The 23,362-nt window shown below is 33.8% G+C and overlaps 3 protein-coding genes across 4 annotated transcripts; all 3 read left to right on the top strand.

The window, feature by feature from the left end:
* The first annotated feature begins 5,803 nt into the window (after positions 1-5,803).
* LOC111916219 (uncharacterized) lies at positions 5,804-10,116 on the top strand. Of its 2 annotated transcripts, none has more exons than XM_052768150.1 (6): positions 5,804-6,754; positions 7,995-8,135; positions 8,218-8,940; positions 9,014-9,335; positions 9,421-9,582; positions 9,661-10,116. In XM_052768150.1, exons 1-3 carry the CDS (start codon positions 6,008-6,010, stop codon positions 8,737-8,739), a joined length of 1,410 nt encoding a protein of 469 aa, XP_052624110.1. In that variant the 5' UTR covers positions 5,804-6,007; the 3' UTR covers positions 8,740-8,940; positions 9,014-9,335; positions 9,421-9,582; positions 9,661-10,116. The 2 variants fall into 2 exon arrangements, with proteins under 2 accessions (XP_052624110.1, XP_052624109.1); XM_052768149.1 differs by having other exon boundaries at positions 9,009-9,335.
* LOC128132455 (uncharacterized) lies at positions 8,773-10,062 on the top strand. Its single transcript, XM_052769034.1, has 4 exons — positions 8,773-8,940; positions 9,009-9,335; positions 9,421-9,582; positions 9,661-10,062. The coding sequence occupies exons 1-4, from the start codon at positions 8,773-8,775 to the stop codon at positions 10,060-10,062; spliced, it is 1,059 nt and encodes a 352-aa protein (XP_052624994.1).
* Positions 10,117-12,661: 2,545 nt separating the features above from the next.
* On the top strand, positions 12,662-13,992 carry LOC111916218 (transcription repressor OFP13). The gene is made up of 2 exons (XM_023911837.3): positions 12,662-13,532; positions 13,650-13,992. The coding sequence occupies exons 1-2, from the start codon at positions 12,786-12,788 to the stop codon at positions 13,698-13,700; spliced, it is 798 nt and encodes a 265-aa protein (XP_023767605.1). The 5' UTR covers positions 12,662-12,785; the 3' UTR covers positions 13,701-13,992.
* The last annotated feature ends 9,370 nt before the right edge of the window (positions 13,993-23,362 follow it).

Here is a 23,362-nt window from a genome sequence, read left to right as displayed (position 1 = left end):
TCAAATCCAAAACCGGCTCACCCGAATATCCTCTAAGCATGACTCTTAATATGCAAAATGGCATATGAAGATTCTAAAAAAAGAAGCCTAGACCATCATGAGGAAAAATTCTAATTTCTAGGTGGAGAATTAGATAAACTACACATAGCGTCTCACACACAAACATATAAACATAAGCACAAATAATAATAAGAGCATGAAATAAGTGAATACATCACATACCTGCGACATCAACTGATGGAATTCAGATCTCCTTGGCCTATGACTGCAATGCTCAACTCCTCACCATAGGAACATCCACTCTGCCCTCACGACCATTAATAATCCTCATAGTGGCCAGAGCAGGTGCCCTCACTGCTCCTCTCATCAACTCCGGACAATCAGCCTTCTTGTTGCCCACTTGCTTGTAATGGAAACATAACGGACTCGTTCCCTGGGGACAATATCTGTTGACTTGACCAATCCTACCACACTTGTAGCAATCCATACCCCTATATCGACAAACCCTATGGTACTGCTTCCCGCACGTGCTGCATTGACCTTGGCCCTACTGGACCCTCACCCGTTGATTAGAAGTCTTGGGTCTCTTTGCACGACCCACAACTGTTTGCACCTGCTCTGCCTTCCTCTTCCCGAGGTGCTCTAAATCAATCTCCTGCACTAGGGCTCTAGTTATCATATCGTCCAAAGTACGACAAGCTGAAAGGCTAACAAACTCCCTGATATCATCTCACAACATATCATGGTACTGAGTCTTCTTCATCTCTTTGTCTGCGACATACTATGGAGCCAAAAGAGCCATCTCCCTAAACTTGGCGGTGATCTCCTCCATAGTCTCAATTTTCTGTCGAAGGTCCTGAAACTCCCCCGCCAACTGCTGCACCTCGATAGCTGGTGCAAACTCCGCCCTAAACTAGGTCACAAAATCATCCCTAGTCATCGTCTCAATGGCCTCGACTCCCAAAATCTTAACCAATAGACATATAAAGGAATCTCTCATAGCATTATATCATATAATATTGAGCATATCCTTAGCCCTAATCTAACATGCAATTCTCAAAACATATAACATAATCATTATGTATGGGTATTCCGAGAATCACTTACTGAGCAAATCCTTAGCCCTAATCATGCATCACACCCCTTTTTTCTTTTAAAAAAAATCTTTTTAGAAAATTTATTTTCTTTAAGAAAGATTACCAATTCCTTAGTTTAAGTTCAGAAACACCCGAAAGTGTGTCCGAATCCCTCACTCTAAGCCTCTAATACCAACTTGTAACGTCCCAAAAATTCATAGTAAGATTTTTCATTTTTAAAACAATAAACCATACAAACGTGTTGTTCCAAAACCGATCAAAATGAATATATCATTTAAACATAGGAGTAAAGATCACACATTGCCAATGCAGAAAACTCTGGGGGATCCCGTGTAGTCACACTGAGTCTTTGCTTTCGTATTGGAAGTACCTGAAACCATGAACATAAAACCGTAAGCACAAAGCTTAGCGAGTTCCCTAAAATACCACATACCATACATACAATACAGATTGCTATGTGCCAACTATAGTCTTGCCATTATGCCATGAGCCGTATCATAGTCTTTCCTTGCCGGGTCGGGGGCCATAACCCTAGGTCTTACAGACAAGTGCCAAGTGCCACCTCCTGGTCTTCCATGCAAGTATCACAAAGACAACTAGCATACTACATATAACTGCCAAGGTCGGGTTTGGATATAGTTTGTTGGGAGCCACCTCCGGGTTTTCATACAATTATTAGAGGCCACCTCCGGGTTTTCTTCCTATATAATATAATCCAGTGGGCCGGTATTGGTGCCTTTGCTTTGATCCCCAAGTACAGTGAGGAAACTCACCTGAACCACAATGCTGACAAAAACTTCGTGCAACACCGCACCGACCACAACCAATAACTCTCACCACCAAAATATGGGTGCTAAACACCTCAAAACAATCCACACAAGACAAACCTTAAATCTACAGTCAAAGTCAACGACCATAGTTGACTTTAGCCAACTGCCACATCGTGACCTTCCTTGGCCACTTCGTGGCTTTCACCCAACCAAACATACGTGAAAATTTCAATTTCCATGCCATGGCGACCTATGGCCACACTGTGGGCACTGGGTTTCCAGTAACTTAATGGATTAAGCTGCTTTCTTTGATTCCAAAAGCTCCATAGCTCAGATCTGGTCCATACTATAGTCTAAATGGATAAAGTTTCCAACTTTATCCATTAGGACACCCAAAGAGATCAAGATCTCAAACTCTAGGTCCAAATAAAGCCAAAATCATCATGTCTTAACCATTAAGTCCTCAATCTGAAAAAGTCTTTAATTCAACCACTCTGGAAGCGTTTATAACACTAAATCTATTATAAAGGTGGAAGCTTTATAGACACGTATGTCCATTATATGTCTAAGATCCATTCTAGGTAGAAAATGAGCTCTAAAGACCAAAACTTAAGCAAATGGCAAGAACCTCTACCAAAGACTAGATCCAGAACATATAATGCTCTTGGGACTCAGGAGACTCATAAAGTTGCCAACTTTATGAGTTCCTTCCCTCCAAACTTGCTCAAACATGAGATAATATTCAAGATCTAACCACCAAAAGCCATAAAGCAAGGAACTAGGACACTTACAAAGGTCTAGACATGCACAAAAGAGATATTTACTTCAACCAAGAAGCACCACAATTCTTTCCAATGCCTCTTGTTTCTTCCAAGCAACCAAAGCCACCAAAATGGACTCACCACACTCAAGGAGGAATTGGGGTTAGGGTTTCTGAATCTTAAGGGTGATGGAGGTTGATAAGGAACCCTAAAAATGACTTAGAAAGGTTTAAATACGATGGGAATACTAAAAAAGTAATGGGCTTGGGTTTGAACAGCTGTCACACCGTGGCGGCCCAAAAATCACGCGATCAAATAATTATTGCCACATCGTGGCTTTTTTGGCAACGTCGTGGCACAAAGCTTCCTCCAAAACTCCATCTTCGGTCCTTATTATACAGGTAAGTTTAACCAATCTGAAACACGGGTGTTACACCCTTAGCCACATTATGCATACTATTATTTATTCTCTATCTTGGGCTAACGTATTCAAATTGCCGGTGATTTTAAGGATATTCTATTCTGAGGACACTTGAATATGACATTATTTGTTTATTTATTTTCTATCTTATTTCTTTATGCTGGAGGTCATCACTGGAAGCTGTGAAGGTAGGGAGCTGCCTACTTCTCACCTCCCAATCACTCATTTCTATGGATTGGGTTAATGTTAGTGTTATTGTTATACAAGAGATGTATGTTGAAATAATGAAGGCTTTTCATCTAAAGAAGTCAAACTTACCGATCGAATGTTTGTTCTTTTCGGTGATACAAACTAAGAATGTATACTAATTACATTTAAAATTAAGTTTCATTTCTTATATTATTTATCATATTTAATTGGAATGTTATTAACAGGTTCCTATTTTCAAAACAGCCAATGAAAATTTTAGCATTATAATTGCTATAGAGTTTTGCTGCAAAATTGTATCGACGCTTGGTCTATTGTTATGAATTACAGAGAAAAATGAAAAGCTCCTTATCACAATCCAAATTTTACTTTGGTGTTGGAATAGTGTTGGTTATTATAATGTGCAAATTCCGATTGTAATATTTCATTAATATAGTATTGAAATATTTTCATTTCATTTTCATATTTTCCAGACAGACGCTATGCTAGAAGTCAATGCTGACATTAACAGTGTTTACATTGAATTCTCAACTGTTATAAATGTCTTACCAATTAAAGTGATGGGAAAACAAAAGTTGAAGAAAGTTGACCCGATACATTATTTTTTTGTTTAATTATTAAAGTATTGAATTTGAATAAATTACTATGAAATATTGAACCAGATGTGTGAATATTTCGTTATATGTTCAAATATCAAATATGGTTCATATACGCTGCTTAAATTTAATACAAATTAACAGGTATTCTTCTCGGTTTGTTTAGTCAACCGCTTTTATGTAGTGGTTTTTGATATTTCAAGGTCAAAGTGTTAATATGCTAGAACATAAAGAAATTTTAAAGTTTTGTTTTTTTATTTCTTTTTTCCTTTTTTGCTTAGAAACACACGTGAGAAAGCCTTTTATTTATTTATTTTTTTCCTTTTGCAGGTTTTCTTCTTTTAAGTTATTTTCTTGTTTTCCTTCTCAAAAAACATGTTTTTCGTGAAAAAACAGAAACATAGGAGTAATAGAAGCGTTTCCATCAAAAACAGAAAAAGATGAATATTTATAAAGCCGCACACAGGTGGCCCATGGACAGAAACAGCAGCAGAATAATTTAAAAACTGCCATTCTGTTCTACACTTTATTACAGAAACAGGGGAAAGAAAAAAATAAATATCCAGTGTCTTTTTTCTTTTAGATCTCGACAGAAAGAATAATAAAAAAGAAATTGCCGTTCCTTTAAACCACTGGAATTTTTACACTCTGCAGAAACAGAATTTTTAAAGCAGAAATTTGTAAATAGGACAGATTCTTTCTAGGTTCGTTTCCATTAAAAACTTTTGTTTTAAGATTGTACAAACATATAATGATAGGCAAAAACTAAAGAAAGAAATGAAACTAAGGTATGTGTTTAACACAGTTTCATCAAAACAAATTCGTTCCACATAAGGCGTTAATTTGGAATTTGTTTATGAGGACAAAAAAGAAGGAATGGTTTTTCAAGACAAGACGAACTCAGCAAGGTCCGAATATCACATTGGTATACTATAGTAATGAAGTTCCTCCACCCCGAAAGTAGTTTGATTATTGGTATTCTTATTCGTGTCTATTTTTTTTAATAATAAGTTTACATAATACATCTCAACATGTTGATCAATTGACAGTATTTAATTAGTTAATATGAATACGATGTTAATTTTATTGATAACAGTGGTTAACTTCTTTATTATTTATATTTAATGCTTACTCTTCATCTTTTAACCTAATGTATTTCATTCACATGTTATATAATATAAACATTATCATTTTAATTCTACAAAATAAATCTAAAGAATTCAAATATATTTAAATCTAAAGAATGTTAAATCTAAAGAATTCAAATATGATGTTAAATGTAAAATCAAAGCGGGAATATTAAAATAAGTAAAAAATATTCAAAAACTTTTATTTATAATAATATAAAATTTCCAAAGAATTAGGTTATAAATTCATTAAAAATGATAATTTTTAAAAATTACGTTACTTAAAAACAATTATCAACATTTAGAATAATTATCGTGGTCAAACTTAACAAATGACCAAATAAGTCAATTTAAAAATTAATCATCTACCCTAATAAATAAGAATGAATGACTTTGCCACATGTCCTCTTCTCCTTCATTTGGACATATGATATTTTCTAGAATTTTTGAGTTTTCTATTTTTCATTTGTCATTTTATTGTATTTTTTTATTAAATTAAATTTTCACATTTAATATGTATGATAATATATATGTAAAATATTTATTAGAAAGTGTTTATATATGTAATGTATTCAATACATTAAAACCTTATTAATTTTAATAATTTAAAATTTTTCTCATTTTTTTTTTATAAATTCAAACTTTTAAATTGTTAAAATTTCATATTTATTTTTTTCAAAATAAACCTATGTAATATATAGGTATCACACCTAGTTAATAATAATTAGCCACACGTAACTCAAATAATATAGCTAGAGGCCAAATAACGTGGTTTTAATATTTGTTTATTTATTGTATAATTTAAAATAATTACAATTAGTGTAAAAATAAAAATTATTATGTAGTTAATAACAATGACATAAATATTTTAACAACATATTCATTAGTGTCAAAATAATTATATTCCCTACGACCCATCCGATGACATTGTGTGATCCCTATAAATACCAAACCGAACAATGGAGGGAGATGCATATGTCTAAGGAGTATATATCCACACAAGTATTTCAAACACTCCACTTGACTAAATGAGGAAGAACATGAATCTCTCGCCTTCTCCTTCTCCGTTACTCAACAAACATAAAGAAATACGACTATGGCCTTCCTGCAAGCACCCAAAAACCCTCTCTTTTCGAGCCACTACACCAGATCATGATTCGTTGTTTATAGATCCTAAGGAGTTTTTGCCTGAGGCAGAAGTCGAGCTGACAATGCCTGGTTACTACTTCAGTAACTCATCAGAATCCGCCACTGCCAGCATGTCGACTGAATCCGAAACATACTTTGACTACAACGAGTCCTCCTCGGTGGAGATAATCGTACGTGGGGTCAAGTCTGAAAGGTTGTTTTTTAAACCTGATACAACAAGTGCGATACTTGAAACTCAAGGAAGTGGTAGGCAACGTACTACGCCTGTAGATATTGATGGTGGTGTTTTTCCGTATAAAGAGAGTGTGGCAATGGTGATGGAATCGGAGGATCCGTATGGGGATTTTAAGAAGTCGATGGAGGAGATGATGGAGAGTCTTGATTTGAAAGATTGGGATTGTTTGGAGGAGTTGTTGGGGTGGTATTTGAGAATGAATGGGAAGAACAATCATGAGTTCATTATTGGAGCTTTTGTTGATTTGCTTGTTGGGATTTCTGGTGGTGATGATTCCTGCTCCGATCATTCTATAGCTTCTTTCAATTCAGCCGCTTCCACTTTTTCTTCTCCCATCTCATCTCCCTTATATCAAGTTGGTAGCGAGAAGAACATCGATCAAGGAAAAATGGTAACTAAATAAGTCTTATAACTTGTATTAGATACCTTACTTACTTCTTCAATATTATATAACAAGTAATGACACATTTACTTACACCTAAATTGCCATGCATGTCCTCATTCTTTTTAGTTAATTAATGTTTTTTTTTTTTTTTTTTTTTTTGAATGGGAAGCTATATTAACTAAAAAAACTATCGAGGGTATAGGTTCCAGTTAACCTTTCTACCATATCTAGAACGACATCTAATCCACTCAAAAGCAAAATGTTGAACCTCACTAGAAATAAATACATTGTGGTTTACAATCACCGTTTCTAAAGATAAGCCGTTCCTACAAAATCCCAAAAACCTAGGTGAAAGACCTCACGACCATGTCAAAGAGCATGATGCATGTTGTTTAGAAGATTGCTGTATTCTGCCCTTAATATATTTGAACAAGCTGTCCAGATTGGGACTTAATGTGGGAATGGCATTACAACACTTGTGCAACTCCGCACGCACCTCCAGAGCAATTTTGCAAGCTGAAAAGAATGTGAAATTCAGTTTCTTCATGCTCATTAATTACAAAAGGGACAAAACATGAATGCTAATATTGTTGTATACTTAATTTGACCCTAAAACCCAAATCCAGTTTTAAATTTTGAGTTATCTTTGGATGTGTAATGTCTTTATGTTGATCTCTAAATTTTAATTGATATTAAATATTTATAAAACCTAATATTTGTTGTTAATAAAAAATGAATGAGATTAATTAACATGCAACTATTCTTTAATTAATACTTATATCTTCTAATTTTTAGTAATCAAATATCCAAACTAACGCCCTTTATGATTGGAGGCCCATGCGACTGCACCAACCAGGACCGCCAAGGATTAATATATTGAGCCCTCGGCATAACACTGTTTGTTACCTTAAGCACCTTAGCTCCATGCCCAACAACTATTCCTCATACATATCCTAAACTTTAAAACAAAATCCCTACCAAGAATTAATACAAAACAAAATTATTAATACAATTTATATTTATATATGTGTATCTTTATCTATACGAATATTTTGAATTCTTAAAACACAATTTTAATGACTTCAAGAGAACAATAAATAATGAAGCATATATACATACATACACCTCTATTAAATACCATGTGTATGAAAGAAAAGGATGTATTAATGTATAGTGCGTACGGACTATTGTATGTTTTCCAGATAAACTAACTTTGAATTTTCTTTTTTATTGTATAACTTGATAGATATGGATATGGGAGATGTTTCACAAAATAGCTCTTGAGTTCACCGAACTAAATAAGAAGGTCATCCCAAGGATCCTACAATGGAAAAGGGTGATAGACATCAGTTGGGAGTCTTGTATGTCATTTATACATGGATATCAGGTATTTTCGATATATTTAAGATATTTAATTAACCAAATGTTATAATTATTATTTTCTAAACAATTACTATCTTAATTTTTAGGATGTTTACAAACATTTATGGCTGCGACTTACACCAAACAATGTCGAGCACTCTACTATATGGTTGATAGAAAGCTCCCCTTTTTCTAATGGCGTTCAAGATAAACAGGCCAAAAGGACACCAAAGAAGATGGCTCGTACTGGTGTCCCTTCATCCTCATCAATGCACAAACAGATCACACCAATACCATTTGCCGCCACCATCATGGGTACATATGAGGAGAGGTTAACAACGATCGAGGCTACAATCCAAGGATTACAGACTTGTCAGAACATGATTGCGAATGATATGGTGCAGATTAAGAAAGAAATGTCCAACAGTTTCACACAGATTAGACAAGAACTGACTCTTATGAGAGCTACTGTGCCATGTGTGATGGATAATTACGAGAATATGTTTGTTGATGCTGATGAATTTATTGATAAGATGGAGGGGGATGAGAAGAAGCATGTAGAGGAGGAAGCAAAGTCTACTGATCATACAGTATGTACATGTTGTGAGCTACTCTTCATTATATACTAATAAGTTGTTTTATTATAATGCTAGTATGTTGGCATGCAGGTCGTGCCGAATAAGGAAGATGAGAAGGAGTCATATATAAAGGTTGCCATGTTTAAGGATGTAGATAAAAAGGTTGTTGGCATACATGATGGGTCAAATGATGAATGTGGGAACAATAAGGATGACAAAGTTGTCATATTTGAGGATGTAGAAAAGAAGAAGGTATTTTGTTAACTACTGTTTTCCGTTGTGTGAGAAATCAATATATAATATTATGTTTTGTCATTTAGGATAGATCTATCGTCGATAAAGGGCCAATGTACAAGATACCAAAAAATGTGGATCTCAATAAGCATAAAAAACGCCCAAGAGCCTATTTCAAATCTTCATATATGAGTATCCCTTCGACTTCACGAGAACCACTCCGTCCTCCACATTTCAAAATAGATGCATTACAATCTGAAGAAATATTTGCTTTATATGATAAAAGGGATGAAGAAGCACTTTCTTTTACATATAGAGGCGAATATGTGGGCTATCCTTGGGGCATTGATTTCTGGAAGCACATTTTCTGCCATAATGATCCAATTGAAGAACGTGGTTGGCTAGAAACTTCGGTAAATAATCTTATATGTTTTAAATTGAAAAATATAATAAAATGGATATCGATGACTGATTACCCTTTTTACCCACTATAAATAGCATATCGATATGTGGAGCCTTTTACTATTAGATACCAAGCTCCCCGACGAAAGATGGACGATTATGCCCATCCATTTTATGGCCTTTTTTGACGAGAAGTCATTGATCCCTTTTGCAAATGGGTCGAAGCCTCCGTATGAAGATTGGGCTAATGTTGATTTGGTAAGTATATTTTGTTATTCATAAAGTTTGTTATATTAATGTAGATTTCTAAGATTTAATTTCCACATCATTGCACAGGTGTTGTTTCCTATCAATATTAACAATTGTCATTGGTTGACGGGAGGTATGGACCTGAGGACATGGAATTTAACACTTTATGATAGCTCGATTTCAGAAGTATCTAATGAGATAATATTGGAAAACCTACTAGCTTTCAAAGAGAATTTCAATGACTTCTTAAAGTTAATAGATTATTGGACAAAGACTGGACGAGAGTCCACCCACATGAATTTGAATATTCAATTTGCCAAAGGTGTACCCCAACAAGTAAATGGCAGTGATTGCGGGGTTTTTGTTTGCATGTGGTTAGAGGCTCTAAGTAGTGGTAAAGAGTTGAACATAAAAAAAGATGATGTAGCGGCTGAATGTATGGAATATCGTAGACGTATGGCACGAATTATATGGGCACGTCGTGATTAGTGACGATGTAATAGACATTTGCATCTTAATTTAATAAAGAAAATTAAAATTCAATCCTCCCTAATAAATAAATAAAATTTTGCCACATGTCTTTTTTTCCTTTCATTTGGATATATGTCATTTTTTAAAATTTTTGAATTTTTTATTTTACACTTGTTATTTTATTGTAATTTTTATTTTATTAACTTAAAATTCATCATTTATATGTAAGTTATATATATATATATATATATATATATATATATATATATATATATATATATATATATATATATATATATATATATAAAAGGTATTTGTTAGAAAGAGTTTATATATGTAATGTATTAAATACATTAAAACCTCGTTAATTTTAATAATACAAATTTTTTTTTCATTTTTCTTATAAATTCAAACTGTTAAAATTTCATATTAAATTTTTTTAAATAAACTTATGTAATATATGAATTTTACACCTAATTAAATATTATAGTACATACATGTTACATTAATTAACCACATAATAATTAACTTTATTTCTATAATTGCGAAAACCGTAACAAATATAATGCTTTTTCGCCATTAATAAATCGTTGTCTATTTTTTTAAATATGTTGGAACTTTTGGAGAAGTCGAAAAGTTCTTAGCCAAAAGCTATTTTAAAAGAACTTTTAAAGTTTCCAAACATCTTATTAAACCTTTTAACTTTTTTAAAAAGAAAAAAATAAAAAATCATTTTAAAAGCCAACCCAAACACACTTTAGATATCCATTGTCCACAAGTTTTATTTCTTTATTAAAATCAATAATCATTTCTTCTTCTATTTTAGATCATTAGATGCTACCATCACACCGACTAGATGTACAATTTCCCAACAACTTTTTGTATGGCTCTTTTGGATTCTTCATAGTTTTGCATAGCTTAAAAAATATAATGGGACATCTTAGGAGGATATGATCCAACATAATAGAAGTCCGAATGTCTGTACCGAGATTAGGAAATGTATTAAGCATGGAATATTGATATTCTTCGTCTTTTCAACGATACCCACCACCTTTTTTGGAGGTATCCATGGAGCTTCCATATTCTGTCCCTTTCTCGGAATTCTGGAATGGCATAACATACAATTTTTTCCAGAACAATAACACTAAAGTAAACAGAGATATGATAGTTATTGTATTTTGTTAAGCTACGCATCAACCATTTATAATTTTATAATGTAAATTAATTTCTCTAGTATACAGTTAAGTTAGCTTATGAATCCTTTTAACTAGATTTTATGAAAAGCACTTTGATTAATAGCCAAGTGCTTAAACATTTGAAATATGACTTAAAGATAGAATATTAGTAAAACTTTCTCGTTGTTTAGTTAGTAAAAAAGTGTGCCTCAAAAACTATAGATGAAAATTTTGGTAGAAGGGATAATGCATTAAGACTGGTAGGTGCACTCTTATACCGCATCCTGCGGTGGTGACGTGTCATTGTGGTGGTGTAGTGAAAACGACATCGACCGGGAGTTGGGAGTGCGGTAAGCCCACTGTGTCAGGAACCTTTGTCGCACCATTAATTAACCGTTGAGATTTTTGGCCGTTTAAAAATGGCTATATTTTGATTTTTTTTTTTTCAAAATTATATATATTACAACACATTCAATTATATTCACACCACTACTACATTCAACTACAAAAACACTAAAACCTTTGTTCTCCAAAAATGAATCCAAACAAACTTCAATTTAACGCTCGAAACAAATCGTGTACAAATGTTCGTAATTTGGATCCGTCGGTTTACTGAGCACAACTTGATCCATCTATGATTTCGCCCCGACTCAAACCCCAACAATTTTACTACTAATAAATACAACAACAATATTACACAACGCAACATCTTAGCCCAACCATTTTTCAAAATCTCCTCCACCATCCGGGTACATTTTGGGAAGCCAACCCTCAAAAACGGAAGTCGAATTTATTTGGGAAACCCATCTAGATCTCGTACCAAAACCAAAACCAAAACCAAAACCTAGACCTAAAATTGTTTGGGAAACCCAACCCAAACCATTCAACCCCAAAAGACGGGGAAAAAGAAAAGCACAAATTATAATAGCTTTGAAAGGTCGCTAGTACACCGAGAATCGGAAGAGGAGATGACATTCAAAAGGTCGCTAATAATTTCGAGATTTATAATTTGAATTTTGAAAATCGTTTGAATTTTGAAAATGAGAAATTGGAGGAGAAAAGGAAAGCTCGAGAAGAGAAGCAAAAAACTTGCGATATGAAAATTTTAATAAAACCTATCGATCTAATTAATTTGGTACGGAAGTGAATTTGATATGGAATATTTTAGGGTGTTAGAGCGGCAATCATGAAAAAAATATATATTACAATTAGCTTTATAATGTAGTGTTTTAATTTAATTATCGTTTTTAGCTATTTAATTGATTCTAATTAAATTAATAACATATTTTTTTATTAAATTTATATAATTTTATTTTATTAAATTATATTTTGTTTAATTAAAAAAAATATATGAATATAATAAGCCTGAAAAAATAAACGTGGTAGACTATAAATATTGTATGAAAGTCACCTGTCTAAGCAAACAACTAATTTTACATACCACTAGCATTAATTACACATAAGACAGTCCCTACCAGCCCCATTAATACCAGACCGAACTATGGAGGACAGCACTTATGTCTGAGGAGTATTCACTCAAGTATTTCAAACACTTCACTTGACTAAATGGGGAAGAACATGAATCTCATCCCTTCTCTGTTGTTACTCAACAAGCACAAAGAAATATGGCTATGGCCTTCCAGCTGCAAGCAGCCAAAAACCCTCTCTTTCCGAGCGACCACAGATGATTCGGTGTTTATAGGTCCTAAGGAGTCGTTGGCTGAGGCAGAAGCTGAGCTTACAACGCTTGGTTCCTACTTCACCAACTCATCAGAATCTGCCAGCATGTCGACGGAGTCAGAAAAGTACTTTGAGAACAATGAGTGCTCCTCCATGGAGACGGTTGTACGTGGGGTAGTCAAGTCTGAACGGTTGTTTTTTGAACCCGATCCCACAAGTTCGATACTTGAAACTCAAGGGAGTGGTAGGCAATGTACGCCTGTAGATATCGGTGGTAGTGATGGTCGTGTTTTGCCATATAAAGAGAGTGTGGCGATGGAGATGGAATCTGAGAATCCTTACGGGGATTTTAAGAAGTCGATGAAGGAGATGGTGGAGACTCATGATTTGAAAGATTGGGATTGTTTGGAGGAGTTGTTGGGATGGTATTTGAGAACGAATGGGAAGAACAATCATGAGTTCATTGTTGGAGCTTTTGTTGATTTGCTTGCTGGGATTTCTGGTGATCATTGTGTTTCCTGTTCTGATCATTCTATAGTTTCTTTCACTTCAGCTGCTTCCACATTTTCTTCTCCCATCTCATCTCCTTTATATCAAGTTGGTAGAGAGAAGATCATCGAGCAAGGAAAAATGGTAACTAAATAAGTTTTTTTTTTTTTTTTTTTTTTTTCATTAAATATCTCACTTTCTTTCTTCAATATTATATTTTATATACTAAGTAATGACACTTTTGTACACCTGAATTGCCAGGTTTTCGGTTTTATAAAATTTTATTATCCAATTTATGTTACTGCTAGCTAGGAGTATTTGCACTTTTGGAACTTGAAGGAGATACTACGATAAGTTCTATATTAATTGCTCATATTATGCACGAGACCTTGATATCACAATGTTTATATAATTTTGAATTATTTATTTGTAAGTTGTAGCAAAAACCAAATTGTAGTGATGAGACGAAATATATGTCATTGGTTGTTTTTTAAACTGGAAAAAGTAACAAAACCAAACATCAGATATAGCTGTTGAGCCCGTTCAGCTGGTTCAAATTTGTTATACAGCCTTAAAGAATAAAGATATGACGTTGAATTATATATTTTAGATTAATCCGTAAATAAATGACTAGGAATAACTAAATGACTAGGAATAACAACAATTAATTAAAATGATTTACTCATATTTATATTAATGAATAAAAGGCTAGTAAAAGACATCATTTTAGTGTGACGCCGATTATCCAAAGTTGGGTTATGTTCGACAAATTTTCTTGCAAAAGTTAGAACGACTTTGGCAATGCCAATTGACAAATTAATGAAAGGAAAAAGAAAATCAAAACATCGTCCATGTGCCAACCTCAATTGAGAGGAATTGATGAAAGAAGACCGCTTAAATGAAATGGAATTAATTTGGGTACAATTCAAGTCACATGTGTTGAGTAAAAAAAGGCAAACATTAAAAACGAAGGGTGAGCATTGATTGATACCTACAAATTACTAGCATCGTGTTCTTCTTCAGAAATATTGTGTCTTACTTTTTCTATACAAACATGAAACACCCCTCTTATATTTTTTTGGTAAAATAAATTAATACTGTTACATTGAATTGAAATTATTTTTCAACATGTTAATATGAATATTGTTGATGCATGATCTCAATTTCCCCGTAGGGTTGTTATGGGATTGTTTCCTTTTCCTAGTTATTAGGATTTGGAAATTAAGTTACCATCTCTTTAGCGGACTATAGGTTGGTGCCTCTCAAGCCTAGCTAATGATTGATTGTTCAAATCTCGATTAAGATGAAATATGTAGATCTAAGAGTAATATATAGAGGTGTGTTTTATCCTTTCTAAAAAAAGTTATTATTAGTTATTAGCTTTATATTATAATTCTTGTTACTATCGTATATGTAGGCGGTTATAACTTTACCCTCTATATTGATTCATAACTCCTTTATACACTTAATCGGTTTTAATATAATAAGTTGTGTGCCTAGTGGATTTTTTTCAAGGGTTTCCACCCCAATAATTTACTTAATCGGTTTTAATATAACAAGCTGTGTGCCTTGTGGATTTTTTTGAAGGGTTTCCACCCCAATAATTTGTGTTTTCTTTTCTCTTTTGTTAATTTTGCTTCATCACTACCACACCAAACATATAATGTTATACACATACACAATATAATGAGAAAACTTACCAGAACTGAAAGTTGAAGAATCACAATTACACATGCACACTTGCAAGAATCGGTCTCATGAACCACCTAGATAACAATTTGAGGTCAAGTTTTAGTCTACAAACTCAATTCCTCAACGTTTGACAAAAAGTCAAACTGGTCAAAAAGTCAATGGTCAATGATCTACAATCAGACGTGCTGCGATCCTTGACCAAATGCGTCGTGCTACACTTCATGGCAAAATAGTCGTGTTTGGTGCAGAAAACGCATCATGTCACTCATCAAACACACCATTCCCCAATGTCTTATTAGCTTCTCTCTAAACCTCTTAATCTGTAAAGACAAGGCTAATACTTTCAAAACCAGATCAAATAAATGTCTTAATAGATAAAGTTTCAAACTTTGTCTATGCATATATTATAAACAAGCCAAAACTAAAACCCTAGATCCAAAATGACTCCAAAAGTTCAAAAACCAAATTGCATGGGGGCAAGGGACTCATTCAAGCATTTCAATCACAACAAAAAGTCTAAAAAACATAACTACACAACCTTGGGACAGAGAGTTTTCCAAAATCCAAGGTATAAGACTAAAATAGACCAAATAATGACAAAAACCTAGATCTACCAACAATAAGTCATAAAATTTGGAACTTGATGACTTATAATGGTATGAAGCAATATGAGAATATTTAAACTTCCCTCAATACAAGTTTGGCTCTTTAAAATTTTGGAACATAAACACACGATATAGAGTGGGGGTTTTAAAAATGTGGATATAAAGAGATTTGTTATTTTTTTTATTCGGTTGCATTTTAAAATAACATTTTTAGACTAAATTACATATATGGTCCATATTAGGGGTGGAATTGGTACGGTACCAATTTATTTTTCTCTAAACCGTGTACTGGTGGTTGTCGAGGCCAACACAAATAATAACCCTAAATATTACACACTAAAATAGTGTATAGTGGTAAAGGGATCGAATCCACGGAGATTGGTTCAATTTATAACTCTATGAAAAATCTCTTTGTAAAAATACTTGTAAAATGACAATAAAAATAAAATGGGGGGTTTTGGTGTTTTGAAATACTTGAAACAAACTAGAATTAACTATGATTTAAATAGACAAATGCAACAAAAATAAGAGTTTGATGTAAAATCAATAAGGGAGAGATGGTTGACTTAAAGTTTCCTCACTTTGACTTTTGATGAACATATCATTAGAATCCAATGGTGCAATACTTTGATTTAAATCCTTAATTTGACTATAGTAATCCAAGGAGCTTGAGATTACCTAGACTTTTCTTAATTGTTGAAATGGCTAGAGAAGCTCATTACAATTTCCTTAGTCAAAGTCACTAATTCCAAATAGCATGTAATTAGTGAAAGTCAACTAGCATTAAGAACCAAAAAGTCACCAAATCCAAGAGGGGTCAAATTCTTTCACCACCATGTTGGAGGAAATGTTTTTATGATTTTGTGAAGCAAAAACAACACAAAAATCATTTGTTGCTTGCTAATTTGAGGATCCTTTACTTAATCAAGAAATTAATTAGCCAACTAATCACCACAAACATATTTAAACTCATGAACTAAAACATACAAGTAGTGATAAGATGTTAAAACACAAAACATTCCCATAAAGATTTAAGAACATGTTCATGGATTCTTCAACATTCAACAAAAGTTCAAAGGATTAACCAAAAGTCAACCAAGATTAGTTTAGCCAAGCATGGCTAAACCCAAAGAAACAAAGTTAGAGAAAATTGTACCAAACATTAAGCAAGAATCAAGAGGTAAAAATATGATGTTCTTCAAGTGCTCTTGGCCTTCAAAAGTCTTCAAAACTCCAGAGAGAATCTCCAAAAATCGGATGTCCAAGAGTCTCCAAAAGATGGGCACCAACCTTCCTCAAATAGCCTAAAAGAAGAATTTCCGAAACTGCCCCTGCAGGAGGTTGCGCGACTCGCGTGTTGTTGCGCGGGTGGGCTGCGCGGGTGGCCCCTGGATGTAGCATATTTGAGGTTTGGGCCTCCATAGCTTAGCCCACTTGGCCCAGTTCGAGTCCAACCAGCTCCTAGCCCATTTTTCTTCAAGTTTTTCTTCATTTTAAGCCCAATTTGACCTCTCCAAATCCTCCAAAGCTCGTGAACTCGCCCGATTCATAATCTACGCATGCTTGAATATTCCCCCGCATCTTGCAAATTTGAAGTTTATTTCTCTCCAAGCCTTCAAATAATCATCAAGCTCGCTCCATGCATCATCTCCACTGACCATCAAGCCTAAGATCCTTATTGTCCACCAATTCCCATCGCTTTTCATTCGTCTCGAACGCTCCCTCTCCATTAATCTCCATGAAATCTGCAATAAAGCTCACAAAACTAGAAAGTACCCGAAATTGGCCATAAAATAACAAAAAGGAAAATATGCATGGAAATTATCTAAATTATGAATGAAATATGTTAAAATAAACTATAAAAAGAAGTAAATAAAATGAACTATCATGTACCGTACCAACTATAATTGGTATAAAAAAATTTCTACCGGTACCGTACCAAGTATACTTGGTACCAATTTATTTGGCTACCAACATGTTTGGTTGGTACAAATTGGTAATGGTATATACCAACTTCTTTTAATTTTCTATTGTAACATTTAAAAATAAGCAAAGACATCGAGATTTTGATGTTTAGTATAGAAATTAGTTACGTAGTTCTTTTTGTTTACAAAAGAATTTACTAAAATAAAGACATCTAGATTTTAGTTACATAGTTCTTTTTGTTTACAAAAGAATTATACTAAAGTAACCACTACTAGAAAACAACCCTTTAATGACATGCAAACAATGACACTCGCTGATAGAGGACATGCATTGGTGTGTGCCCTAAAAAATAATGTCAATTTTGCAAAATTTGAAGGATAGTGGACACGCATTTGTGCGTGCCCTAAAACTAGTGTAAGAAAAGAAAAAAAAAAAGAAATGCGGAGGGCGCCTTTCATAAAGTGTGCGTCCTCTAAATGTGCCGCTTTATATTTTTTTTTGCCTAAACGTGCGTTTTTAAAGGGGGAAAACGAAATCGTCTGAAATTCTAAAATGTTGAAGAACCCCGCTTCTACCCTCTCTCCGCAGTATCTCCCTTTTCATTCACTCCTTCCTTCTCTTTGTAAACCCTAAGCCATCGCCACTGCCACCTCCATTGAACCTTAAAAACTCAATCCACACTAGAATCCTATAATAGAACCCTAATAATCCTTTTAAATCAACGCATCCTTTTGAATCGACTTGTCTTCCTTTACCTCTGCACTCTCTCTCTCTCTCTCTCTCTCTCTCTCTCTGCAAGCCCTAATCTGCCACCACCAACATCGAACCTGATAAGCTTTAAGAGTTTGGAGTGCATTTAGAAACCTAAGCACACACTTCCGCCATCTCAAGATACTGGTTCAAGATCGGAACGCCATGTCGTAGTCCACGATGCCATCATCATCTCCACAAACCGCCGTTAATGGTTGAGAAAACGAATGCGACTGGGTCTGGAACGAAATCAAAGCCGAAGCTCACCATCAACCTAAGCACGCACTTCCGCTTTCTCCTCCAACCCATCTCTCCTCTCCGCCACAGTCGCTGACCTACGCACCGCCCGTCAAGGAGACCTATCTGATCTTACTCCTTCTTGGTTCACTCCCAAAAGGTACATTCTTCATGTGTCTTCTCTCACAAATAAATTTTTTCTTCTTTCTGTCTTCAGTTTGACGTCCCTGCAACTTCAAGGCTTCAATCAGGTTTCATTATCTTCTCCTTATATAACGATTTCTTGTTTTTGTTTCTTCTACATTCTACCCTAGCTCCAGAGCAACTTGCTTGGTGTGGAATGGACAGTGTATTGCTGTATTGGGATGATATACTTCTGATGGTGGGCCCTTATGGAGATCCGGTTCGCTATCTTGATGATGAACCCATTATCCTTATCCCAGAGTGTGATCGAGCTAGGATATTGTCTAACTTAAACATGGAGTTTCTTCAACAGGAGGAATTTCCTCATCCTCTATCCCGTGTCAAGCAACCAACTGGATATAGAGTAAGTTCAATCGTTAATATTAGTAGTTCTTTTTGTTTCTATTACATAATTAACTTTTGTATTTTACATGTGTTGGTTCAGTTGTCATATAAGATAGTTGACTCTTTAATATGGCTTGGAATTCGAGACATGATAAATGATGTTAGGAAGAAAAAGTTGAATCTGTGACCTGTCACGTATTTTAGTGGTTCTCAAGGCTCTGAGACTGATAATCCACATGGATACATATGGAGTCCTGTTCATATTAACCTTTATTTCTTAAGAATTCAATATATTTCTAATTAGATTTAAAATGTGAAAAGAGAATGGACACTTAAGAGTCTAAAGGTTTTCCAAAAAAAAATTTAAAGTTCATGTCTGGATTATAGATGTAAGTTTAGGTATATTTATTATTACTTACCTGTCATTGTTGAAGAAAACCTCTCCGAAATAATCCATATCCAAATATTAACTAATGTGTCTCCTACATAACTGATTCAAGCATTATTTTTCAGAAATGAGTATTCATAAGTAAAGGCATCATAAAGCATAATAATAATAATTGATGGTTGTTTATTATTTGAACATATGGTTTTGGGTTTCAGGTATATAGAGTTTCAGATATGGAACTTGTGAGTGTGCTTCCGAGTGCAGAAGATGAGGTCAATGTAGCTTGCTTTCATCCTCTTGCTAGAGCTGGTCTTGTTTATGGAACCAAGGTCTGTACTTTATCTAATAAAAAAAAACTTTACTCTATATTTTTATTTTTATTATTTATTTTTGGTTGTAGGAAGGCAAACTTAGAATCCTTCATCATGATGGTGGTCATGTGCCCATACCTGATCACTTTTTTGAAGCAAGAGCAGTTGAGGTACAACATCTCTTGTATTTGTAATACATTTTCTAAAACTGGGTAGATTTGCTAAAGGTGCTTTTCTATTCTATTATTTTTCATGAATAAACTTAATAAGTCCATGCATATGTTAAATAGGTCCAATAATAAAACCATTTCTCAGATTTGTTTTTCATTTGCAACAGGAATGAGAGGTGTATGGTGTTTTAGGTGAGTTTGGTGGTGAAGTTTTGAAGGCTGAAACAAATAATGAGTGTAGTGGCGAAGGATAGAACAGGTACCATTTCTGCAGTTTTGTTTGGTATTTTTGGTGTTGATCCAAGTGGATAAAACTTTTTCCTGAACACATTTTCTAGAATATACCATGGCCTGATTAAATAATAAACACAAACAAATAAATAAATGAATGTTGCATTCACTTAAGGGATCCCAAGGTTGCATTCAAGTGTTAATCCAAGTGGAATTGCAATCTTACCTGTGAACTTGGTAGGTTTAAAAGTAGAGTGTCGTAATAAGAGTTAATTTTACAGGATTGATGAAAGAGAATAGCTCTGGAGTTAGAAGAGGAAAAGAAAGCTCAAGCTGAAAGAGATAAGATGCTGCAAATACAAGTGTTGCATTCTTCATTTCAATTGTTACTATGAAACACAGAGTAGATTAGATGAATACAAATTTATATATTTTAATGAAATAGAATTGTATGACACTAAATTTTATGCAATGGATTGTATTTGTTGTATATGGTAATTTATTTCTATTATGAGACATTAAATGCAAATTTAATTTAAAAATTAATAAATATATAAATATATTATTTTAAACATTTAAAATTATGATACGCAAAAATGTGTGTTATCTTCATTTATGACATCACCTTTCTTGACAGGGGCTTTCTTGATACGCATTGCGTGTCATTAACACGCGCGTCGTAAGGTTACGGCACACAAATGCATGTCGTCTTCCTTTATGACAGGGCCTTCCTTGATACGCACTGCGTGTCGTAAACGCGCGTCGTAATTGAGCATCGTAAATGCGCGTCGTCTCTCTTTATGATAGGGCCTTCCTTAACGCGCATTTGCGCGTCGTCTGAGCCTTTTACGACGCGCAATGAGTGTCGTAAAAGGTTGTTTTTCTAGTAGTGAACGCTAAAGCAACGTTTTAATTTTGTGCTTTAACGTGGTAATAACTATCGACTAATACAATCAAATGACTAATATAATGTTATTAAAACTGTAAAACACTAAACACAATTAATAGTTGAAAGATACGATTTCATATATATATATATATATATATATATATATATATATATATATATATATATATATATATATATAATAAATTGGTTGGTACGGTATTACCATGGTATTCAAATTTTTGTACCATTACCGTACCAACATTGATCAATTGGTACGGTACTACCAACCAAACATATTGGCTACCAAATATATTGGCTACCAAGTTTATTGATTCGGTTGGTAACATGTTGGTTGGTTTTCTGTGGTACAATTTTGCCAGCCCTAGTCCCTATAGTTGACCAAATTCACATAAATGTATAATTATAAAATGTAAATGAAGCTTTTCTCTTTAAACTTTTGTTTGGAATTAAAATATAAAACATAAACGTATAATTCTAAAATATATACGGTTCAACTTATAAATGGAATGGATTGGTGAAGCAACTTCATCTTACCATTTGGAACTCATTGATTCAATGATCTTTGTCGATCATGCCTCCTATATTTTGACGACGCCTCCGTTTGTCAAAACTTATATTTCATTGTCTCTCTCTCTCTCTCTCACACACACACACACACTTGCTTGATTTTGATTTGGCATATTTTCAGTTTTTGTTTGCAATTTAAAAAGGAAATTGATTTTAGTTTTCAAGTTTTTTTTTTATTTTTTTCATGAGTGCTAATTTTTCATCAATCCTTAATGGGTTTCCCTTAAAAGTCAAAATTAACGCTAGACTATTTGAGACTAGACCCAATATGTTTACCTCAAAACCTAAACTGGCGCAAAAAATGGGACTTAATTGTAGTCTCGAATATGTTTGGCCAATCTCTAATGATACATGCATTAAAATCAGTCTTAGATGATATTTGAGACTAATTCATCGATCCTATATAGATGGTATCCAAGACTGATTAAGCGGTGTCTGATGATTTTACTCAAAATTCAAAAGTGGCTATTATATCCAAGACTAAACTTTAGTCCCTAATAAGTTTCTTTCGAAATAGTATTCATGATTGATTCATTAGTCTCTGATTTATAGAATCTATCACTAAATAATCAGTCTTAGATATTAAAGTTTAGTCAGTTATAAGTGTTTATTCAAATGTCAAATAGTATATATCTATTAGAAACTAAAATTAAGTCTTTAAAAACTTTCTCATCCAAAGGAAAAATTGGTGCAATTATATCAATGGCTAAAATTCAGTCCTTAATAAGTTGCATACACAATAAAACCAACACAAGTCTATCTGGGACTAAAATTCAGTCCCACATAAATTCCCCTCCAAAGTCAAAGTTGGTGTTAGACTATTCGAGACTAAAATTTAGTCCCCAACATGTTTCCCACCAAACCTAAATCGACGCAAACATATTAGAGACTGATTTTTAGTGTCAAATAAGTTTGGTTAGTTTCTAATAACCCACACATAAAAATCAGTCCTAGATTTTATCTAAGACTAATTTATCAGTGTCAGATACATAGTATCAAAGACTGATTAATCAGTCTCTGATATTTTAGTCACAGAAGCCCCTTTTTTCTTGTAGTGAAGTTAAATTAGAGTTAATAAGAGTTTTTCCAATGCCATACTTGTTTTTGCCTTCTATAACATAATCACTAAACCTAGATGGAAGACGAGTCTCTATCCTAGTATGTGTGTGACCAATTGATTGAGGATCAAGGGGCTCAGGAACTAATTGACTAGTTTCTTCAAACCTGACAGGTGAACCAGGAGAGTCAGGGAATAAGGAGAAATAGGCCTAGACCCAACAGATAAAGCCACAAAGGACTCCTCAAACACTAAACTAGTATCTGAACTTTCTTTAGCAGGATCTATTCTGTAAAGGTTCAAAGGAGAACTATCACAATCTAACTGATGTCCTAATCTCTGAGTTATATCAGACAAACCATCATCAACAAAGGACTCAGATTGAATAGGCTCATCATAGTAAAACGAATCAACCCTACTAGAATTATCACTAGACTTACCAAAAACAAGACTTTGCATTTTGAACGGAAATACTAACCCAACGAATTTAACATCCCTAAAAACAAACAAGGAATTTGAGTCAAGGCTCAAAACTTTATACCTTTTCTTTTCAAAAGTATAACCCATAACAACACATTTTTCAGCACGAGCAGAAAACTTAT

The sequence above is a fragment of the Lactuca sativa genome, chromosome 2, assembly GCF_002870075.4.
Source record: "Lactuca sativa cultivar Salinas chromosome 2, Lsat_Salinas_v11, whole genome shotgun sequence".
Taxonomy (NCBI): domain Eukaryota; kingdom Viridiplantae; phylum Streptophyta; class Magnoliopsida; order Asterales; family Asteraceae; genus Lactuca; species Lactuca sativa.
This window is presented reverse-complemented; position numbering and strand designations above follow the sequence as displayed.